At 41.9% G+C, this 17,828-nt stretch overlaps 1 protein-coding gene across 2 annotated transcripts in view; it reads left to right on the forward strand.

Moving 5' to 3' along the window:
* SKAP1 (src kinase associated phosphoprotein 1) overlaps positions 1-17,828 on the forward strand; it is a 286,257-nt gene that overhangs the window by 236,637 nt on the left and 31,792 nt on the right. For both annotated transcript variants that reach the window (XR_013354516.1, XM_077852923.1), the window contains exons 6-9: positions 119-202; positions 3,312-3,436; positions 5,801-5,864; positions 8,178-8,369. Coding sequence is in view for 1 of the 2 variants with exons in the window: in XM_077852923.1 (XP_077709049.1) it covers positions 119-202; positions 3,312-3,436; positions 5,801-5,864; positions 8,178-8,369 (465 nt within the window). In the remaining variant the exon portion in view is untranslated. The remainder of the gene's footprint in view (positions 1-118; positions 203-3,311; positions 3,437-5,800; positions 5,865-8,177; positions 8,370-17,828) is intronic.

Genomic DNA, 17,828 nt, shown 5'->3' on the forward strand with positions numbered 1-17,828 from the left:
AGTCCATTAACCTAGGAAATAAAACAATAACACACTGGACTGTGTGTTGTTGGACTTTACGGACTCTTCAGTGGTTGTAGTTACCTGAATTTATGTCCCTTACTGCTGTTCTGTTTAGATCATAGTTTCTTTGGATCAGAGTGGCAGAAGCGGTGGTGTGTTGTCAGCAGAGGCCTCTTCTACTACTATGCTAATGAGAAAAGTAAGTGTTCTTCATTTGCACAGCAGCATCTCACTCCTGGATGCAAGCACTTCGTAAATTCTCGAGCACTTAGATCTCATGATAGCAGTCTTTAACTAACACCCATAAAGGGACATGCTTGGGAAAAATAGGCTTGGGTAAGTCATACCTTGCCCATGACCAAAAACTCAGATGCCAGTTTAGAAGTTATTTCTCCTTTAAACATTAGGATAGTGTGGTCAGCATATCAAAAGGTTATCTATGGGGCACCCTGGTAGCTCAGTCAGTTAAGCATCCAACTCTTGTCTTTGGCTCAGGTTATGGTCTCATGGGTCATGGGATCAAGCCCCAGGTGGGGCTTTGCTTGAAGCTTCTCTCCCTCTGCCCCTCCCCCCAACTCACATGTGCACTCTTTCTCTCTAATAAATAAATCTCTTTAAAAATAAAATGTTAAAAAAGATAATCTTTTATTATGACTATAACATATTATCAAGGTTGAACACTTTGGCATTCTTTTTTTTAAAGAACCTCCAACTCTTTATAGACATTAACCATATAGTTAAAATATTGAAAAAAATCTGAGAAGGATTTCAACAGCTTAGCAACAGCCCAGAAATAGACCCCTTGAGTCCAAACTCTCTAAGAATATGCTCTCAACTTTATCCTACTGAATACTGGGAAGTAGTCCAGTGGACATCCCTAGAGTCATGGAGTATTGAGACCCAAATGGTTGCTGTGCCCAAGAGACACCCTCCAGCCAGATGGCAGCAGCAGTGAAGTGTTGACTCAAGCCAGAGGCAGCTTCTTAATGAGCCACCACTGAGTCAATCAAGCACAACACTCATATGCTATCCCTAGAAGACTTCCCAACCATGCTTAACACAGTCGCTAAGTTCCTGAGAGGGAACAGGATATAAGCACAAATATGAGTCAGCTACAACTAAATACAAGTTAAAAATGATTATTGTAGGGACGCCTGGGTGGGTCAGCTGTTAAGTGTCTGCATTCAGCCCAGGATGTGATCATGGAGTCCCAGGATCGAGTCCCACATCAGGCTCCCTGCCTGGAGCTTGCTTCTCCCTCTGCCTATGTCTCTGCCTCTCTGTGTGTGTGTCTCTCTTATGAATAAATAAATAATATTTTTAAAAAATTATTATTGTAAATGAACACAAACCTTCAAAGAAGGGATACCCTCCTGCAGACTCTAACTAGCCACAGGAATAATTCTACGAAGCAAGAGAAAAAGAAAAGCAACACATCAGTTCTTGTGGAGGCCTTCCTTGGGCTCTAATTCCTTGGCACAGAGGCTCATAATTCAGAGTAAACCCTTCCTTTTCCTTCCAATCATTCCCTGTTACTCCTCTCTTTGTTCCTTCCCAGGATTAGACATCTTCCAATGCCTAGATGTCCAGTCTAGGGAATAATCAGATATCTACCCAATTGCCTTTGGACTTCCTATACTTTTGGAATTAAGGTAGCTGAAAGAACTGCAGCTTTGCTAAATGACCTGGCATCCTTAAGATTTGCCCTTGGGCGTCAAGGCAATTGATTCACCCTGCCTCTCTGCCTACCACAGGTATCACTGACTTCCTCTTCTTCTTCCTCCCTCTTATATTCCTCAGAGACCTTCCCATCTAGGGGTGAAATGTGAAGCCCCCTTCACAATCCATAGCCACAGAGCTCAAACCCTAAGTAACACACCCCCAGCTTTCCTTCCAACCCCCAGACCACTCTTCAACCCAGAAACCACAATTTCTTCCCTGAATTCTAGATGTACAAGCCAGCCAGGTGCTATTTGCTTATTTTAAACCTTCAAACTAATATAACATTTATATCATTGTAAAATGTTCTTCACTTCCAAAAAAAAATGTTCTTCACTTCCCATGCATTTAAATAAGTGGTTGGCATATCTGAATATAAAACCAGGTATCACATTCATTCATTCAGAATCCTCTATACTCAAGGTGAGAGAGCGGGAGAGGGAGAAACTTGGAGACTTTTATGGACCATTTTGCCGTCAGAGTGAAATAAAACCTGGTGACCAAAGAAACAACAAAACATTTAGTGGCCAGTTAGAACAAGGAGAGATACTTTAACAAAAAAGATTCTGGTGTCAAAAAGCACTGTTCCATGGCTCCCTTCTCGCCAGTTACTTCTTATTGTGCCCAAGACATTTTCTTAGTAAGTATAGAGTGTTTGTGTATTTCTTTTAGCTCAACCAGGTAAGGATAGAGTCTTTTTCTTTTCTTTTCCTAATACTGTCAACCCACTGCCACCTTATCATCATCATCCTCAAAAAGCATGTATTAAGAAATCCATTTCACATGGTAACAGGACACAAATCATCACCCAGATGCTGTGGTTCCACTCTTCTGTATTCTCTGCCTGAACCACACCATGAGGACAGAAAACCATCGGGAACCAACCGCCTCTTTTCCCATTCCTAATATTTTATTTTTTAAAAAGGGGAGTTACAGGCAAAATGGTCTCTCCTCTCCTTCACTTAGAGCCCTGTCACTCCTTCGTCATCACCCAGTGATACTTAACAGAACCCTGCTACTTCCCAATTTGACCTCTGGGAAGGGGGGATAAAATATGGAGTTTTAATTATGCTCCCTCTAGCACCAATTCCCACCTGACCAGCAGTGGGGGAGAGCAGTCTAGCCCAAATGCTACAGAGGGCATAGGGAGAGAGTCTGGGAACTCCTCATGCCCCCTGTGCTGCTGTCCACCCCCCCTCAAACGTGAGCTCTGCTGGCCCTGATAATAACATGCTGCAGTTCTATAATAGCCTTCAAGAGCCTCACGTTTACAGCCACTCTCTCCCTGTTGTAATAATTCCTTCCTTCTGTTATTATAGATCTCTTAACATTCTAATAAATTCTCTGTCTCTGTTGTACTCTTTTGGCAAAATAACCTTTCATGTTGCATTTCCCTAGCTTGGCAGTGATCTCTGCCTCACTGTCACAGTAGCCTCTTCTTAAGCTTCCTTAATAACCTTTCCTTGACTGTTGTGGTTCCTCAGGGATGTAACAGCTGTTTCCGTGCTTTTATTTTACATACCAGAGAAGATGCCTTCCTTTGGCGGTTGCATCTCTCTAGGGATACAGGGAGCTTTCCTGTCTTGCAGGCAAGCAGCCCAAAGGGACCTTTCTCATTAAGGGCTACAGTGTACGGATGGCCCCCTACCTGCGAAAAGATTCCAAGAAAGAATCCTGCTTTGAACTGACCTCCCAGGATAGGCGCAGCTATGAGGTAGGATGAGCCGAGGAGATGATGGTCCTCATTTGTGTTGTAATTTCATTCCATGCTGCATGTGAGCTGGGGTGCTATGCTGGGTTCCATCCTTTCTTTGTTACCTGTTCATTTCTTACCAGGACCTTCTTTCTTGACATGTCTTCACCTTTGTTATGTGATGCCCTCCTTCCTCCTCTGTATTGTCACTCTCATCCTAGATACTGCTTTTGGTTGGCTTCCGACTTTTCACCCCTCCCCTTCCCAGTCTCACTCCATAGGTGAGAGTCTTGTCTATTGCAGCACATAATCCAATTCCTTATTCATCATCCCTGATTTCACACCTTCAATTTCCATCCTTTTTATTTTTTAACAGACTACCTTCACTTCATTCCATGAAAGCCAGAAAAAAGAAAAATCTGACAGTAGAATGAAAAATAAGTTATTTTCCCATATTCATCTTGCTATCCCAAATAATCTTCCTGTGTGTAGAAGCATTGCATATCTCTAGAAGGACTCCTAAGACATGGGTGACAATTGAGTAGTAACAGTGATAACTGGAAGGACTAGAGTACCTGGATTGGGGTGAGAAATGCTTATTTTTCAATGTGTTCATTTTTATATATTTGACAAATATAGTAGGCAATATTATAAGCAAGGCATTTATTAGCTAAAGCAATAAAAAATTCTGACTATAGGAATGTCATGATTTTCTCTGAAAATATATTTTACATGTGTCTGTGTATATATACACACACACATACACACACACAAATGTTGTTTCCCGCTTGTTGGTCATTTTTATCTTATCATGATTTTACTAAAACAATGTGGAAAAACATTAGCTAACTTATGAGAAAGAGAAAAGCCATGCTAAGGTTAATATTAACCACTTGAGTAAACTTTTGACTATTCAAATGCTTCTCAGTACTTGTCCCTTTATATTTCTATGGTATCTTAAATCTCATTTTGATAAAACGACCTAGGTCTTTAATATGGAATTTCAAAAAAGATTTTTTTATTTAAACTAAACTTTTATAAAGAGTCCTTAATAAATAAATATATATATATATAAAACAGATGTATGCGCTGGGTCTGTATCTAAGTTATTTTTATTATTCAGTATTGATGGTGCCTCCTTCACATAAAAATTTATTTGACAAGTCTAAATCAATTTCCTTAGACATTTCTTATGTAAATGAGTTTTTATGAAATCAAGAATGATAATGTCTATTAATAAGTATTAAGCAGGAATCTAGGTTTCTTATACGGCACATATCTTTATCTTACCCTAATGGCCAGATAATAAAAATGTTTTTCGGGAAGAGTCATTTCAAGTTGATTCATTTAAAATAAAAAATTACTAAGTCTTGATGCTTGACTGACTTGTTTTGTGAATCAGAATGTAGAGTTTGTTTACTTCTTCTATTCTTTGGCCCATTGAATCCAAGTCATTATCACGGTCTGTGGATTCTTCCTCTACAATATCCTTTGGATCTTCCCCTTCTTATTCCCACAGCCGTCACAATACTTGTCCCAACCACGTCCCCCAGAGAACCTGCTAAATAGCCTTCTAGATGGTCTTCTGTCTCCAATTTCTCCCTTTTCTAATCCCTTTTACCCACAACAATTGAAAGAATCTCCCACGCCTTTTGCTTAGAATTTACAGCTTCCTATTGCCTACATTTCAACTCCTAGTACTCAGAGCCCCTTCACCAACTCCACCACCCCCCCCGACCCCTGACCCAGAACGCTCCAGCACCACCTGTTCCTGGTCTTCTGTCTGGCTGATCTGCCTACCCTCCCCAATACACAGTGGTCTCACACCTCATCTTCTGCACATGGTTCCCTCCACCAGGCAGCTTCCACCAACTCTTTCAAAATCCAACCAAAACAGTATTACTTTCTCAAGCTTCCCGGGCTTCCTCTAGGCTGCTGTGCTCTCTCAGCATCCTCTTAGCATCCAACTGTTTTCAGATGCACCTACTTTGAATTGTTTCCATTTCAAGTGTGTATATCCTGTCTCCATAACTGAACATTGTTCTTTGAAATCAGGAGTTTTAGTTTGCTTTTTCTTTCTGTAAACTTTTCTCAAAAAAATGCCTGATGAATGCATGGATAATCGAATGAATGCACGTGAACATGAAGGTCTGGACCCAAACAGTAGTCCATATGGGCTATACAGAACTACTGAAGGGAAATAACACTTTGAGTAAGATTTTGATTTTTTTTTCTCTAAATATTAAGCAGACAGCAAATCCTGAGCTTTCAACCTGACTCTGCAACTTGGCCCACAAAGCTCTTCTCTTTGAACCTCCCTATAGGATTCATGGAAATTTTATGAATTCATAAAGGTGATAAATTAATTCACTAATTTTTCTCTAGTTTACAGCTGCTAATCCAGCTGAAGCCAGGGACTGGGTGGATCAAATAAGTTTCTTGTTAAAGGGTAAGTACCATTATTACAGAAACAATACTTAAGTGGATTTGCAGTTGAAGTTATATTGCATAAATATAACCCACAGGCTTCAATCTATTTTTTCTGTTCATTCTCCCTTCTACCATTCCTTATATTATAACAACAAATAGTACCATGTATGAACCAGAAGGTAAACAAACCATCAACCTGGAGATGACCACTGTAGTATTCATAATCACTAGAAAAGGAGATTATGAAAACCAGCTCAACTCAATTAGATATCTCCCAGCCCCTTATATTCCTTTTCTTTTTTTAATTTTTATTTATTTATGATAGTCACCCAGAGAGAGAGAGAGAGAGAGAGAGAGAGAGAGAGGCAGAAACACAGGCAGAGGGAGAAGCAGGCTCCATGCACCGGGAGCCTGACGTGGGATTCGATCCCGGGTCTCCAGGATCGCGCCCTGGGCCAAAGGCAAGCGCTAAACCGCTGCGCCACCCAGGGATCCCCCAACCCCTTATATTCTGGAAAGGGAATTCATATCAAATGTAAAGTCATCTAGATGTAATTTAGGTCCCAAATCTTCTTGTTTTAAACTTAACAGAAAGTAGAAATCTAATCAAGGTGGCCTTCATGACCATTTGACATTAAAAGCAAATTGTTCTTTCCCAAACCACAATAAAATATTCCTCACCTTGGGATGGGAAGAGTCCTGCCTGAAGAAGTTAAATGACCGCTCTTAGAGTACCCTCTGCTGGCCAGCCTGCAAGCGCAGCAGTGACAGTGGCCCAGGAAGCCTTATCTGGGAGTGGCCTGGCAGGTAGAAGCAGCCTACTTGAATTTATCACTTGGCATCAGATAACCCATGATACACCATCATGGCAGAACTCGGCTGCTGAAGAAAGGCAGAAACACCAACTTTGTTCATGGCCCAAGTCCTAGAGAGAAACACATCAGCCTAAAAACACCAAGCCTTTTCGCCTCTGTTTTTTATTCTGCTATAAGATTTTATTGTGGATAAAAAGAAGGAAGCACCAGAGCTTTAATTACAAGAATTGCCTATTTTACTCAGTTTATGCCTTTGCTTTCACAAAAACAAACTATTGCATCTACCAAGAGCGTCACGTATAATAGACTGGAACTAGGCAAACATGAACATTGATGGCAAGACTACAGGGTACACTCTCATCTAGGTGCCTTGGATTTATGCGTGTAATATACCCCTAAGTGTGTAAACCTCAATAAAACTCAAAGCAGCTTTATTGAGCTGTACCCTGTGGTACTTTCAGAATCCCACATTGAAGAAATTATTCATTCCATTTTATTTTAAAACAAACAAAATAATAACATATGGTTTAAGCCACAAATGTGTCTTTGATCCCTTCCTCATATGATGTGGCACCAGAATTCAGATGAAAATTGTTGCAAAATCTTTATTAAATGCCTAATCAAGCCAAACAGTTTTATTGTGTTTTGAAATGAATGTCGGATGTCTCTCTCCATCCTTTCCTTCCCCAGAGTACCCTGACTGCACTCGCCCATCCTGCAGAGGCCCCTCAGCAGGGTTTCAGAGAGCATTCTGTACTAGACATCAGAGAGCGAACCTTCCCAGTTCCCCATTAAAATAAGAAACCAATCTCCCTCTCTGGCCCTGTGCTCCCCAGTGCTGTAATGGCTCCATATCCTTTCTGGAATGACCCACTTTGAGGTCAGCCAGACTGTACAGTTGCAAAAGGACATGGTAACCACATGGCTCAGCCATTCCATTTGGTCTTGCACTACTATAATATTTTTCTGTATCTCACTTTCTCTTCTTCCACCCTTGCTGGTTTTTCTCTTTATAAACAAACTTGCCTGACATTCTGCAGTAAGATCATGGGGGAGATGAGCTTCTGACAGCTCAGCTACCTTCAGGAAGCCACCATAGCTCCCAGGGTTCTGCGCATCCTGTGGAGCCACAGGCCATCACTCACCCTTCTAGTTCTCTACTTGGCAACAGTACACGGTACACTGGCATTTCCTCTTCTGGCCTCATTTTCATCCCTTCACTTCATGTGCTTATTCGCACACTCATCCTTTTCAAAGCTGCTTCATCCTGATCAAGTTTTATTGCATGGAAGGATTTATGTTGATAGTTTAAACCTGACACAGTGCTAGTCTGGCCTTTTCTGTAGATTTCCTGGCACCACGGCTCACGTTAGAAATAACAGCACTTAACCTAGCGTTTCATTTTCTTTTGACATATTTTATTCTCATCCCTCCACCTCCTTCTCCCTCTTTCCTTCCCTGCCTTTTTCTTTCCTTTATCTCTCCACCGTGATTCATTCTCACCTCTGCCCTGGCAGATCTGAGCTCCTTAACCATTCCCTGTGAAGATGAGGAGGAAGAGGAGGAAGAGGAAGAGACGTATGATGATATTGATGGCTTTGATGCCCCAAACTCCGGTTCCCAGTGCAGACCTATCATCTTGCCTGGGAGTATGGGGCCAAAAGAGCCCACAAAGGAGACAGAAGATGATATTTATGAAGTCTTACCAGGTGAGAAATTTTATCTTCTGATTATCTTCCATTGAAATTCTTGACCTGGTAGAAGAATGTAAGTTTGAAACCTCCAGAGGAAGCCAAATCTCTGAAGAAAAGAACATAGGGAGGGATGCCTGGGTGGCTCAGTTGTTGAGTGCCTGCCTTCGGCCCAGGACGTAATCCTGAAGTCCCTGGATCGAGTCCCACATCAGGCTCCCTGCATGGAGCCTGCTTCTCCCTCTGCCTGTGTCTCTGCCTCTCTCTTTCTCTGTGTCTCTCATGAATAAATAAATAAAATCTTAAAAAAAAAAAAAAAAGAAGAAGAAGAAGAAGAAGAAGAAGAAGAGCATAGAGAAGCTTCATTGAAGCTTCCATGATTCCCACCCAGTACAGAAGTTCTCCCTTGCTCTGGGAGCAAGATGACTTGATCAGGGAGTGTCTTTCACCTTTGCCATGTGAAGTAATTTATTACATATGTTGACAAGATTAAAGAGTCAAGACTACTCAGGTTGGCCTTCACTGGTTTACTCTGGATCTTTAAGTGGGTCACCAAAACGCTCTAGTTTCAACTTCTTTTCTTTGTAAATGTGAAAATAATATAAAGTCACCTCAAAATGAGGAAGGTGATCAAAAGTCTATAGAAATACAGATAAGTGCTGGCAAACTTTGTCAGTAGCCTAAGACCCTGATAGAGTACAACTCATTAGTACTTAGTTCATATATACCACAAATCTAATTGCATCTCCTATGCATAAACCTGTTTCCTCAGCCCACCATCACAGCAGGCCCATGTACATATTTCTTTTCTTCCAAAGGCATGGTAACCGGCATTTCAAAAAATGTATAGTCATCAGTGCTTCCGCATAGCCCCTTCTTGTGGGAACAAGAGCAGCTGTCGAATGGTGCAGAGCACAGTGGGGGTCAGACTGTGGAAAACTGAAGCCTGAGCCTTTTAATTGTGAGGTAGTTAGACCACAGGAACGCTGAATCTTCAAGTCCATTCAGAAAGATCGCTCCTGTGGAAATTTGCCAGGAGTTCAGTGCTCTGCTGAGAAATTCGAGTTAAGCCAAAATTTATAGCAGTTTAAACCTCAATCCCAGATGAACTTAGGAACATAGGTGAATCTAAGGCCCCCTAATGACAGGACTGGTTGCTAAAAAGCCAGGGTCAGCAAGCAACCTGCATTTCAGGGATTCCTAAGAAGAGGGTCTGACCCTGTCAATGCTACATTTATCTCTTCCCTTGGTGGGGTGGGGGAGGAAGCTACGTCATTGCTTCCTGAGTCAAGGAGCAAGGCTGTGGCCCCATGTCTCCTTCTTGCTGAGGACCTCACCCACCTCCCCACCACCAAGGAGAGCCTGCTACTTCCCCTAGCACTTCCAGCCTCTGCCAGCCCGACTTCCCCAGCCTTTTTGTTGTGTTTTATTATGCAAATGATATCTTGGTTGAGGTCGAGCCATTTCTTGTGTCTGAAGTTAAAAAAAAAAATGATAATTTCCTCAGCAAGTCATCGTCGTTAATGAAGTTTTACAAAAACAGATACAACCAAAGGAAAATAAAATTTCACAGGTGATAAATTTTTCCAATTTCCCTGGCAGAATTCGATAGGATTGTTAAATTAAGAGTGAAGGTGTCTGTTAGAAAGCAACGAGCAGTGATGGGTAATTTTATAGAGTGGAAAATTGAATCAAATTGCTACATTAAAACACAGCTCCTCTGAGAATCTTCCCTTTCACAGTCTGCTCCATTGCAACAGCAGGGTGCAGAAATGGATCTAATTCACAACACTCCCTAAAAGGAGATATACTCCTCAACTTGGCCAGAATCTTCTTAGGGAGCTCACATTCTACTCACTGTCATCCAGGCTGGGGGGAAATATCCAGGTGACACACCACTTTGGGTTACAGCTGTGGAAGAGTGCTCTGGGAAAACCTCACTGAACCACTCAGCCTTCTGGGGAGCAAAGAAGGGCCTTTTCATGCACAATGTTTAGTTCTCAAAGGAACCAGGGAAGAGAGGCCTGATGCTCAGAGGCACAGAGCAAAGGACAGGAAAGAGAGGAGCCTTGGGAAATGAGATGAGTTTGGAACCATCACCTTCCACCCAGGCAATGGGTCGATGAATGTATAATTGGCTTCTTAAAGACCATCCTTCCCTTGCCTCCTTAACTCCTACCCTGGGCCATCCCCGCACTGCCTCAGAAATTCACATCAATTCAGGTGTTGGAGTGGACTCCAAGGGCATGGAGACTGGTCTGATTTCCCAAGGAAAGCCACTTAGCCTATGCTCACAACTGTCCCTTGAAAGTGAGGAAGGCCACCCAACAGGAGAGCCAGAGACTCTCTTCAGGTTAGGGAAACTGCAGCTAACTTGCTTATAAGTGTCCAAAAAAATCTGTTCCCAGCCAACACATTCTTTCCTGAAAGCTTCTAGCCATCACAGGTTTTAGAAACCGCATTGGGGGTGGGCTATATTGATACTTAATAATGATATGAATATTTTAGCACCTAGTCTTTATCACCCATACCACTTCCCACCCATACCACTCAGCTTGTTGCTTCTGGAATTTTCTGTTCATTATACATGTGCTACAATACCAGTCCCAGAGGAATTGAAAGGGAATACGAGGGCACCTGACACTGCCTACCTTCTGCTGCTAACTCACAAGATCTTACTGAGCAGCAGCATATGAGAAACAGCAAGGTATGGCTGGTAAGAGTACTGGCTCTAAGTCAGAATGGACCTCTTCAGCCACCTGCTAGTTGTGAGATCTTGAGCAAGTTCTTTGCCCTCTCTGTATGTGATTTTCCCACCTGTACAATGGGAATAACAGTAGTACCTATCATGGAGGGAGTCTGTGAGTAGCCTAGAGCTAGAGTTTGTAAACCACTTAGAACAGAGCCCTGGCATACAGTGAGTACTCAATAAATGCTGGCTATTAGGAATTTGGTGCTGTTTGAGTAGGAATTGTTGCCTCCTTGAAAAATTGAGGGATGGCTAGTTCCCCGCCTCCACCAACCAAACCTGAGACAGTCCAGTTGGACATTTTCAGCTATATGTATGAAGCAGGTGAAATTGAAAATCCTCAGCAGATGGAATGTGGAGTGCACCTTCTGCTCAGGCCTGTTTTTACTGCAAGGACAGGTGCTGGGTAGAGGTATGGCCAAAGGTAACATTGGATTGTGCTAACACTGCATACCCATCAAAAGTCAAATGACTGGGGCTTCTAACATTTGTTTCATTGTAACAGGTAAATGCCTTTTGCAGAGAATCCTTAGTAGCATTCTGCTACTCCTTCCTCTTTGGTCTGGGGCCTACACAAGCCTCATTGTCTCAATGAGGCCATGTACATGAGATCTCCCTTTCAGAGTATAATTTCAATGGTCTTCCTAGTAGAGAGAAAAGTGCTCATAACACATACACATACAGTCAATACAAAAACTTTTTTTCCTAATCAAAATAATATATGGGTCATCAAATTAAATGCACTACATCACATTGATTATGGGATAATTAGCATTTGCTACGTAGCTGGCACTGTCCTTCCCATGAGGGAAAACCAGAGCACTCAAGGTTTTCAGCCAAGACCGCAAAAATGTTAGTCCTGGGTTAGTATGGTTTCAAGGTTGGTATCCGGTGGGATTTCTGAACATCCGTGTTGAGCATAGGGGGCCCTTGACTTTTAAGATCTCATTTGCAGTAGATTAAACTATAGAGAATTACCACAAGGAAATACTGAAGCAATACATGCAAGATGGGAGGCTTCTCTGAGCTTTCTCTCACCCCTCCCGGACTATTTGACCAGCTAGACCAGGCCCAGTTTTGTAATTTGATATTCCATAAAAGGACAACTTTTATCAGGTTTCACTTTCTCTGGGGCCTCAAAGCTGGAATCCAGCAAGGTGCCCGAGACCATTGTGCAGCTTTAACTGGGGCCTTGTAGCAGCTGCTGTGACAACAGAATCTGGCTGTGTTCTCAGGAGAGATTTTAGGAGAGCAAAAGGGAAGAGAGACAATGATTTCTCCCTAGGAATTTCTGTGTGCATTCTGACACTGCCCACACTGCCCCGGAGGGTTGTTCAGACCCAGAAATCAGATTGCTTTATAATAAAGCATATAACTGGGTTGTTTTTTTTTTTAATTTGAGTCAAATGGAAACAAGCATTCTATGGAATTATCTTCCCCCCTTTACTGTTATCCAGATGCACAGGAAGAAGAAATGGTGAGAGTAGGTCTAAGGAAAGAAAAAAACAGATACCAAGAACACAAAGTTTATGAAGAAAGGGATTTTCAGTTTCACAGAAAAGCAACAGCACTCCGTGGGGGGCAGAGGGGAGTATCCACGCATCAATGCCATCAGCAGGCCTGAGCTTCCTAGCGGTTTCTGTCTCTCACTCCCCTGCACACTGGGCCTAGCCATGAGGTGGTGTTTGGCCAGCACCAAAACCAGAATCATGCTTGGGTTTTTTCATCTAGAATATCTTGCCTGAGCTCAGCCTCTGAATCTGCTCTCCTCCGCATTCTGCTCAAACATGTCTCCTTAGTGACACCTTCCCAGATACTCAACTAGAATTGAGCTCTGTTACAGCCCTTACCACAGTGATTTGTATTCAGGTCTTTCTCCACCAATTAGTAGGTGCTCAATTATTATTTGTGAAATTAAATTCAGCGCATTCCAAGTGTTGCAGTTAGCACAAATTGGATTTAATATCGTGTACATCAAGACCCATACCACAGAGATAGGATGCAAATATTCTGAGGTAACAGTTGAGATTAAAAACTATACAACAGAGAATTAAGTGTGTTATTAGCATCTTGCTCATATTTTCTGTGTTGTCTGAAGAGGTGCTGTGGCATTCACAGATTTATAGTATATCTGTGCATGCAGTGGAGTGGTTTCTGTTCCCACTTTTCTGCATGCTCTCTTCTCTGAATCTATCTGCATTTCTCTTGCATCTGTCACCAGAGCACCTTGACATCTGGTTGCACATTGATACATTTGGCATTTTTTAAGCTTCTGTCACCTTGCTTTGTTTGAGGAAAGTGATTTCCCTCTTTCTGACCCAGTCATTTTTTTTTAAATGTTGTTCTCAGTTTAGCCAACATCAGAGCAGCACTTCAGAAAGGAGCCAGGTGTCATGGGAAGCTGGCTCCTCTCTGTGTCTCTGCGATGGAGTCAGTGTCCTGTTCCTTTCAGCCTCTCATTAGTGTCCCTGACATTGTGCCAAGAGTGTTGATTGAAATCAACTCTCTGGATACTGATGCTCATTTGTGATGCCCCATGGTTCTCTTACACGTTCACAAGCTAACAGAATCTTCCTCAACTGTTTTCCCAGTTGAGATGAGATATTTGGGAATCAAGTAGAGCATTTAATGTAATAAGTGGACAGTAATCTTTAGAGGTTAATTTGTTTAAAACCTATGTAAGGTTGGGGTCCCATATGCCCTGTTAGGAGCAAGGACCATTATAATCTATTACTGTTTAAAGTTGAGCTAGCACATAAATTTTAATTCTCTCTTAAATGAAGATGTATTCTAGTAGATGTAATGCTAAAATGCCTAATAATATTCTTATAAAGAAGTTCAATAAGCTCTTTAGCCTAAAGAAGAAAATTTTTTTCAAAATAATCTCTTTGAAATTGAAGGTTCATTTTACAGATGAAAAAAGAAAGAGAGAAATCTAGCTGTTTAGCCCACCCTCTTTCATGAGCAAAGAGACATTTCTTTCTGTTGCCATCTAATTGGTTTTCTCGACTTTGGAGTTTGAAAGATACCAGTTTGATTTCATTGAAGGATCCAAGATAAAGTGTCTGCCTCTCTGTATTGTGCTCTCTGCAGCTAGGAAGGTGCTGAGAGCTGCTGCCTTTCACACCAGCTCTGGAGAGATTGCCTTCACTATGTGATGGCACCTCCATACTCACACTTTCAAAGGCACAGCACCCAGACTCTCACATCAGTAGCTAGGCTTCTCGACTTGAGTCCACTTTCAGCCACCCGGGAAGGTCAGCGTTGGATAGAACAGATGTGGGGATTAGAGCTTCCCTGTTCACATCCATCATGGAAGAGGTTAGTAATGGTGGTAAATGATATATAAGATCAGTGTTCTGCTTGCTTTCTAGGTGACTCCACAGGCGCAATGGAAATCAGAGTATTTGGTCTGGAATTGAACTGCATAGAACAGATTTTTATTTTTCCCATTTTTGTATCATGACTAGATTAAGTGCTGTTGCCTGAAAGGATAAAGGAATCAAGTTTAGTTTTCATTTTTATCATTGCAAATACATTTACATTCTCCTATTTTACAAATGCAAAGAGCAAGCAAGCCACTTTCAATAATTTATTTTAAAATCAATGCTAATGAGGTTATGTCTCGTCAGTGGCCGAGTTTTACAATAAAGTCTGATTTATTTAGAAAAGATCTTTGGTGTAGCTTCCCATCTAATGGTGGTGGGAAGGAGGTGGAGTCACAAGCACGGTGACCCTCCAACTTCGGATCCAATTTGTAATTCACAGCGGAGATCTGACCCAATTTACATTGATTAGAATTGGGAGGAAGAGACATCTGTGCACAGACAGCAGAGGTAGAATAAACCATCTCTGCAAAAGTGCCTAAGCACAGCAAATTATTGGTCTTTGTGATTGAGTTGTTTGGTATCAGCCGAAGAGATGCTCTCTGTCCAAATTGTTGCGTATCTCTAAAACTGAGGCCATACCAACTCTTCTTTTAATGTTTTCAATCCTGTGAAATTGGTCCCAAGTCAAAAAGGAAAAGCATCACAGCAGAGGAAGGAAGGAAGTGGGCAAGTAATAGGAAGACAATGTGCAAAGAATGATGTTTAACGTGATTTATTTCAGCAAGATCTATTTCCGATATTCGGTTTCACTTCTCCATTATCTCACATCTTTATTCCTCATGGTGGCAGGGGAGGGGGGATGGGGGGAGCACTACAGGTAGTAAGGAATTCTCTGCTGTGAGGCCATATGTGAAGGTAAGAAGAGTTGAGTTCTTTTCCCACAGAATCTTGTAGGGCAAATATATATTATATATACAATAATTTTTTAATCTTAGTAACATATGACTCATTTCCCCAGAATATCAATCCCTTAATTTTTATTTTTGCAGGGAAATGTATCATTTTGTATGTGAAATCAATAACTTCTTTAATGTTCTATAATGCTCCAACATGTTTGTGCTGTCTCTTCTTACTTACGAGCTCAGAGTTTACTTCCCCCATTCTGACATACCTGAATTCATATTGCCCTATAAAACATATTTTAAAAAAAGAAAGGTGATCCCTGGGTGGCTGAGCAGTTTAGTGCCTGCCTTTGGCCTAGGGCATGATCCTGGAGAACCAGGATCGAGTCCTGCGTCGGGGTCCCTGTGTGGAGCCTGCTTCTCCCTCTGCCTGTGTCTGCCTCTCTCTGTGTGTCTCTCATAAATAAATAAATAAAGTCAAAAAAAAAAAAAAGAGAGAAGAAGAAAGAAAGAAAGAAAGAAAGAAAGAAAGAAAGAAAGAAGAAAGAAAGGGGGTGCAGTCCTGGTGGTTCAACGGTTTAGCGCCGCCTTCAGCCCAGGGCGTGATTCTGGAGAACCAGGATCAAGTCCCACGTCGGGCTCCCTACATGGAGCCTACTTCTCCCTCTGCCTGTGTCTCTGCGCCTCTCTCTCTCTCTCTCTCCCATGAATAAATAAATAAAATCTTAAAAAAAAAAAAAAAGGGACCCCTGGGTGGCTCAGCGGTTGAGCACCTGCCTTCAGCTCAGGGCCTAATCAAGCCCCACATCAGGCTCCCTGTGAGGAGCCTGCTTCTCCCTCTGTCTATGTCTCTGCCTCTCTCTCTGTGTCTCTCATGAATAAATAAATAAAATCTTTATAAATAAATAAATAGATAGATAAATAAGTAAATAAATAAATAAATATTTTTAAAAATTAAAAAAAAAGGAACTGTCCCCAGGCCAGCTCCTCAAAAGTTTCATTTATTGGCATAACTATGGGGAAACAAGCGAGGTAAGTGTCCCAAGACCCAGGAAGAGAAAGTAAATGTGGACCAAAAAGACCTAAGTATTCAATCTTTAAGAAGTTGCTTACTATGCCCCATTAATTGTGTGTGTGTGTGTGTGTGTGAGAGAGAGAGAGAGAGAGAGAGACAGACAGACAAAGAGATAGAGACAAAGATGATGAAAAGGAAAATAGCAACTGTGTTTTTACTCATCTTACTACACGTATAAAATGGCTTAATATGGGACGCGTGGGTGGCTCAGCAGTTGAGTCCTGCCTTTGGCTCAGGACGTGACCCCTGAGTCCCGGAATCAAGTCCCACATCAGGCTCCTTGCATGGAGACTGCTTCTCCCTCTACCTGTGTCTCTGCCTCTCTCTCTGTGTCTTTCATGAATAAATAAATAAAATCTTCTTTAAAAATTGGCTTAATAGGGATCCCTGGGTGGCGCAGCGGTTTGGCGCCTGCCTTTGGCCCAGGGCGCGATCCTGGAGACCCGGGATCGAATCCCACGTCAGGCTCCCGGTGCATGGAGCCTGCTTCTCCCTCTGCCTATGTCTCTGCCTCTCTCTCTCTCTCTCTCTCTCTCTGTGACTATCATAAATAAATAAATAAATAAATAATTTTAAAAAATTGGCTTAATAGGGGGATCCCTGGGTGGCTCAGCGGTTTGGTGCCTGCCTTCGGCGTAGGGCCTGATCCTGGAGTCCTGGGATCGGGTCCCGCGTCTGGCTCCCTGCATGGGGCCTGCTTCTCCCTCTGCCTATGTCTCTGCCTCTCATGCCTCTCTCATGAATAAATAAATAAAATCTTAAAAGAAAAAAAGCAACATTGAGGAGTGAGAAGATAATACAAATGAAAAATACAAATGATAATACAAATTTTTAAAAATGGCTTAATATGATTCTGGTACTCATGCTTTCTTATAAAGGTCCAATTCCCATGGTAGCAGATAGTATGAAGTCTGAGAGGAAACAGGTTAATGAGGGCACAAAACAGGCCAATCATGTTGTGACTTTGACCATATAAACACTTGATTGGAGTTAGACAATAGCACTGACTTATAACCCATTGTGTACCTGCAGCAATTAATTAAAAGACCATTCCAACTGCCCTCAGGAGCTTACACTCTAATGAACAAGGCAGGCTGAATAACAACAATAAAAAGATAACTGCAAGCCCCAAGTACTAGGAACATAAAATTACTTACATGACCAGCTTCTGCTACAGCTGAACAAAACCTGATACATTAAGGACTAATTAATCATGGAGGGTTTAAACACGTGCTTAGCTACACACACACATACACACACACACACACACACACAGTAACTCTGGATGCTTACACAGAGATAATACATTTAGAAGAGAATTCTAGAAGGAGAAGAGAAATATAGCTTGAGGGAAAGGATCAGGATTCTAGTGATAGGTGCCTAAATAATCCAGTGGATTGAAAGCTCCACAAGGGCAGGGAC

This window comes from Canis aureus, chromosome 16 (assembly GCF_053574225.1).
Source record: "Canis aureus isolate CA01 chromosome 16, VMU_Caureus_v.1.0, whole genome shotgun sequence".
NCBI classification, from domain to species: domain Eukaryota; kingdom Metazoa; phylum Chordata; class Mammalia; order Carnivora; family Canidae; genus Canis; species Canis aureus.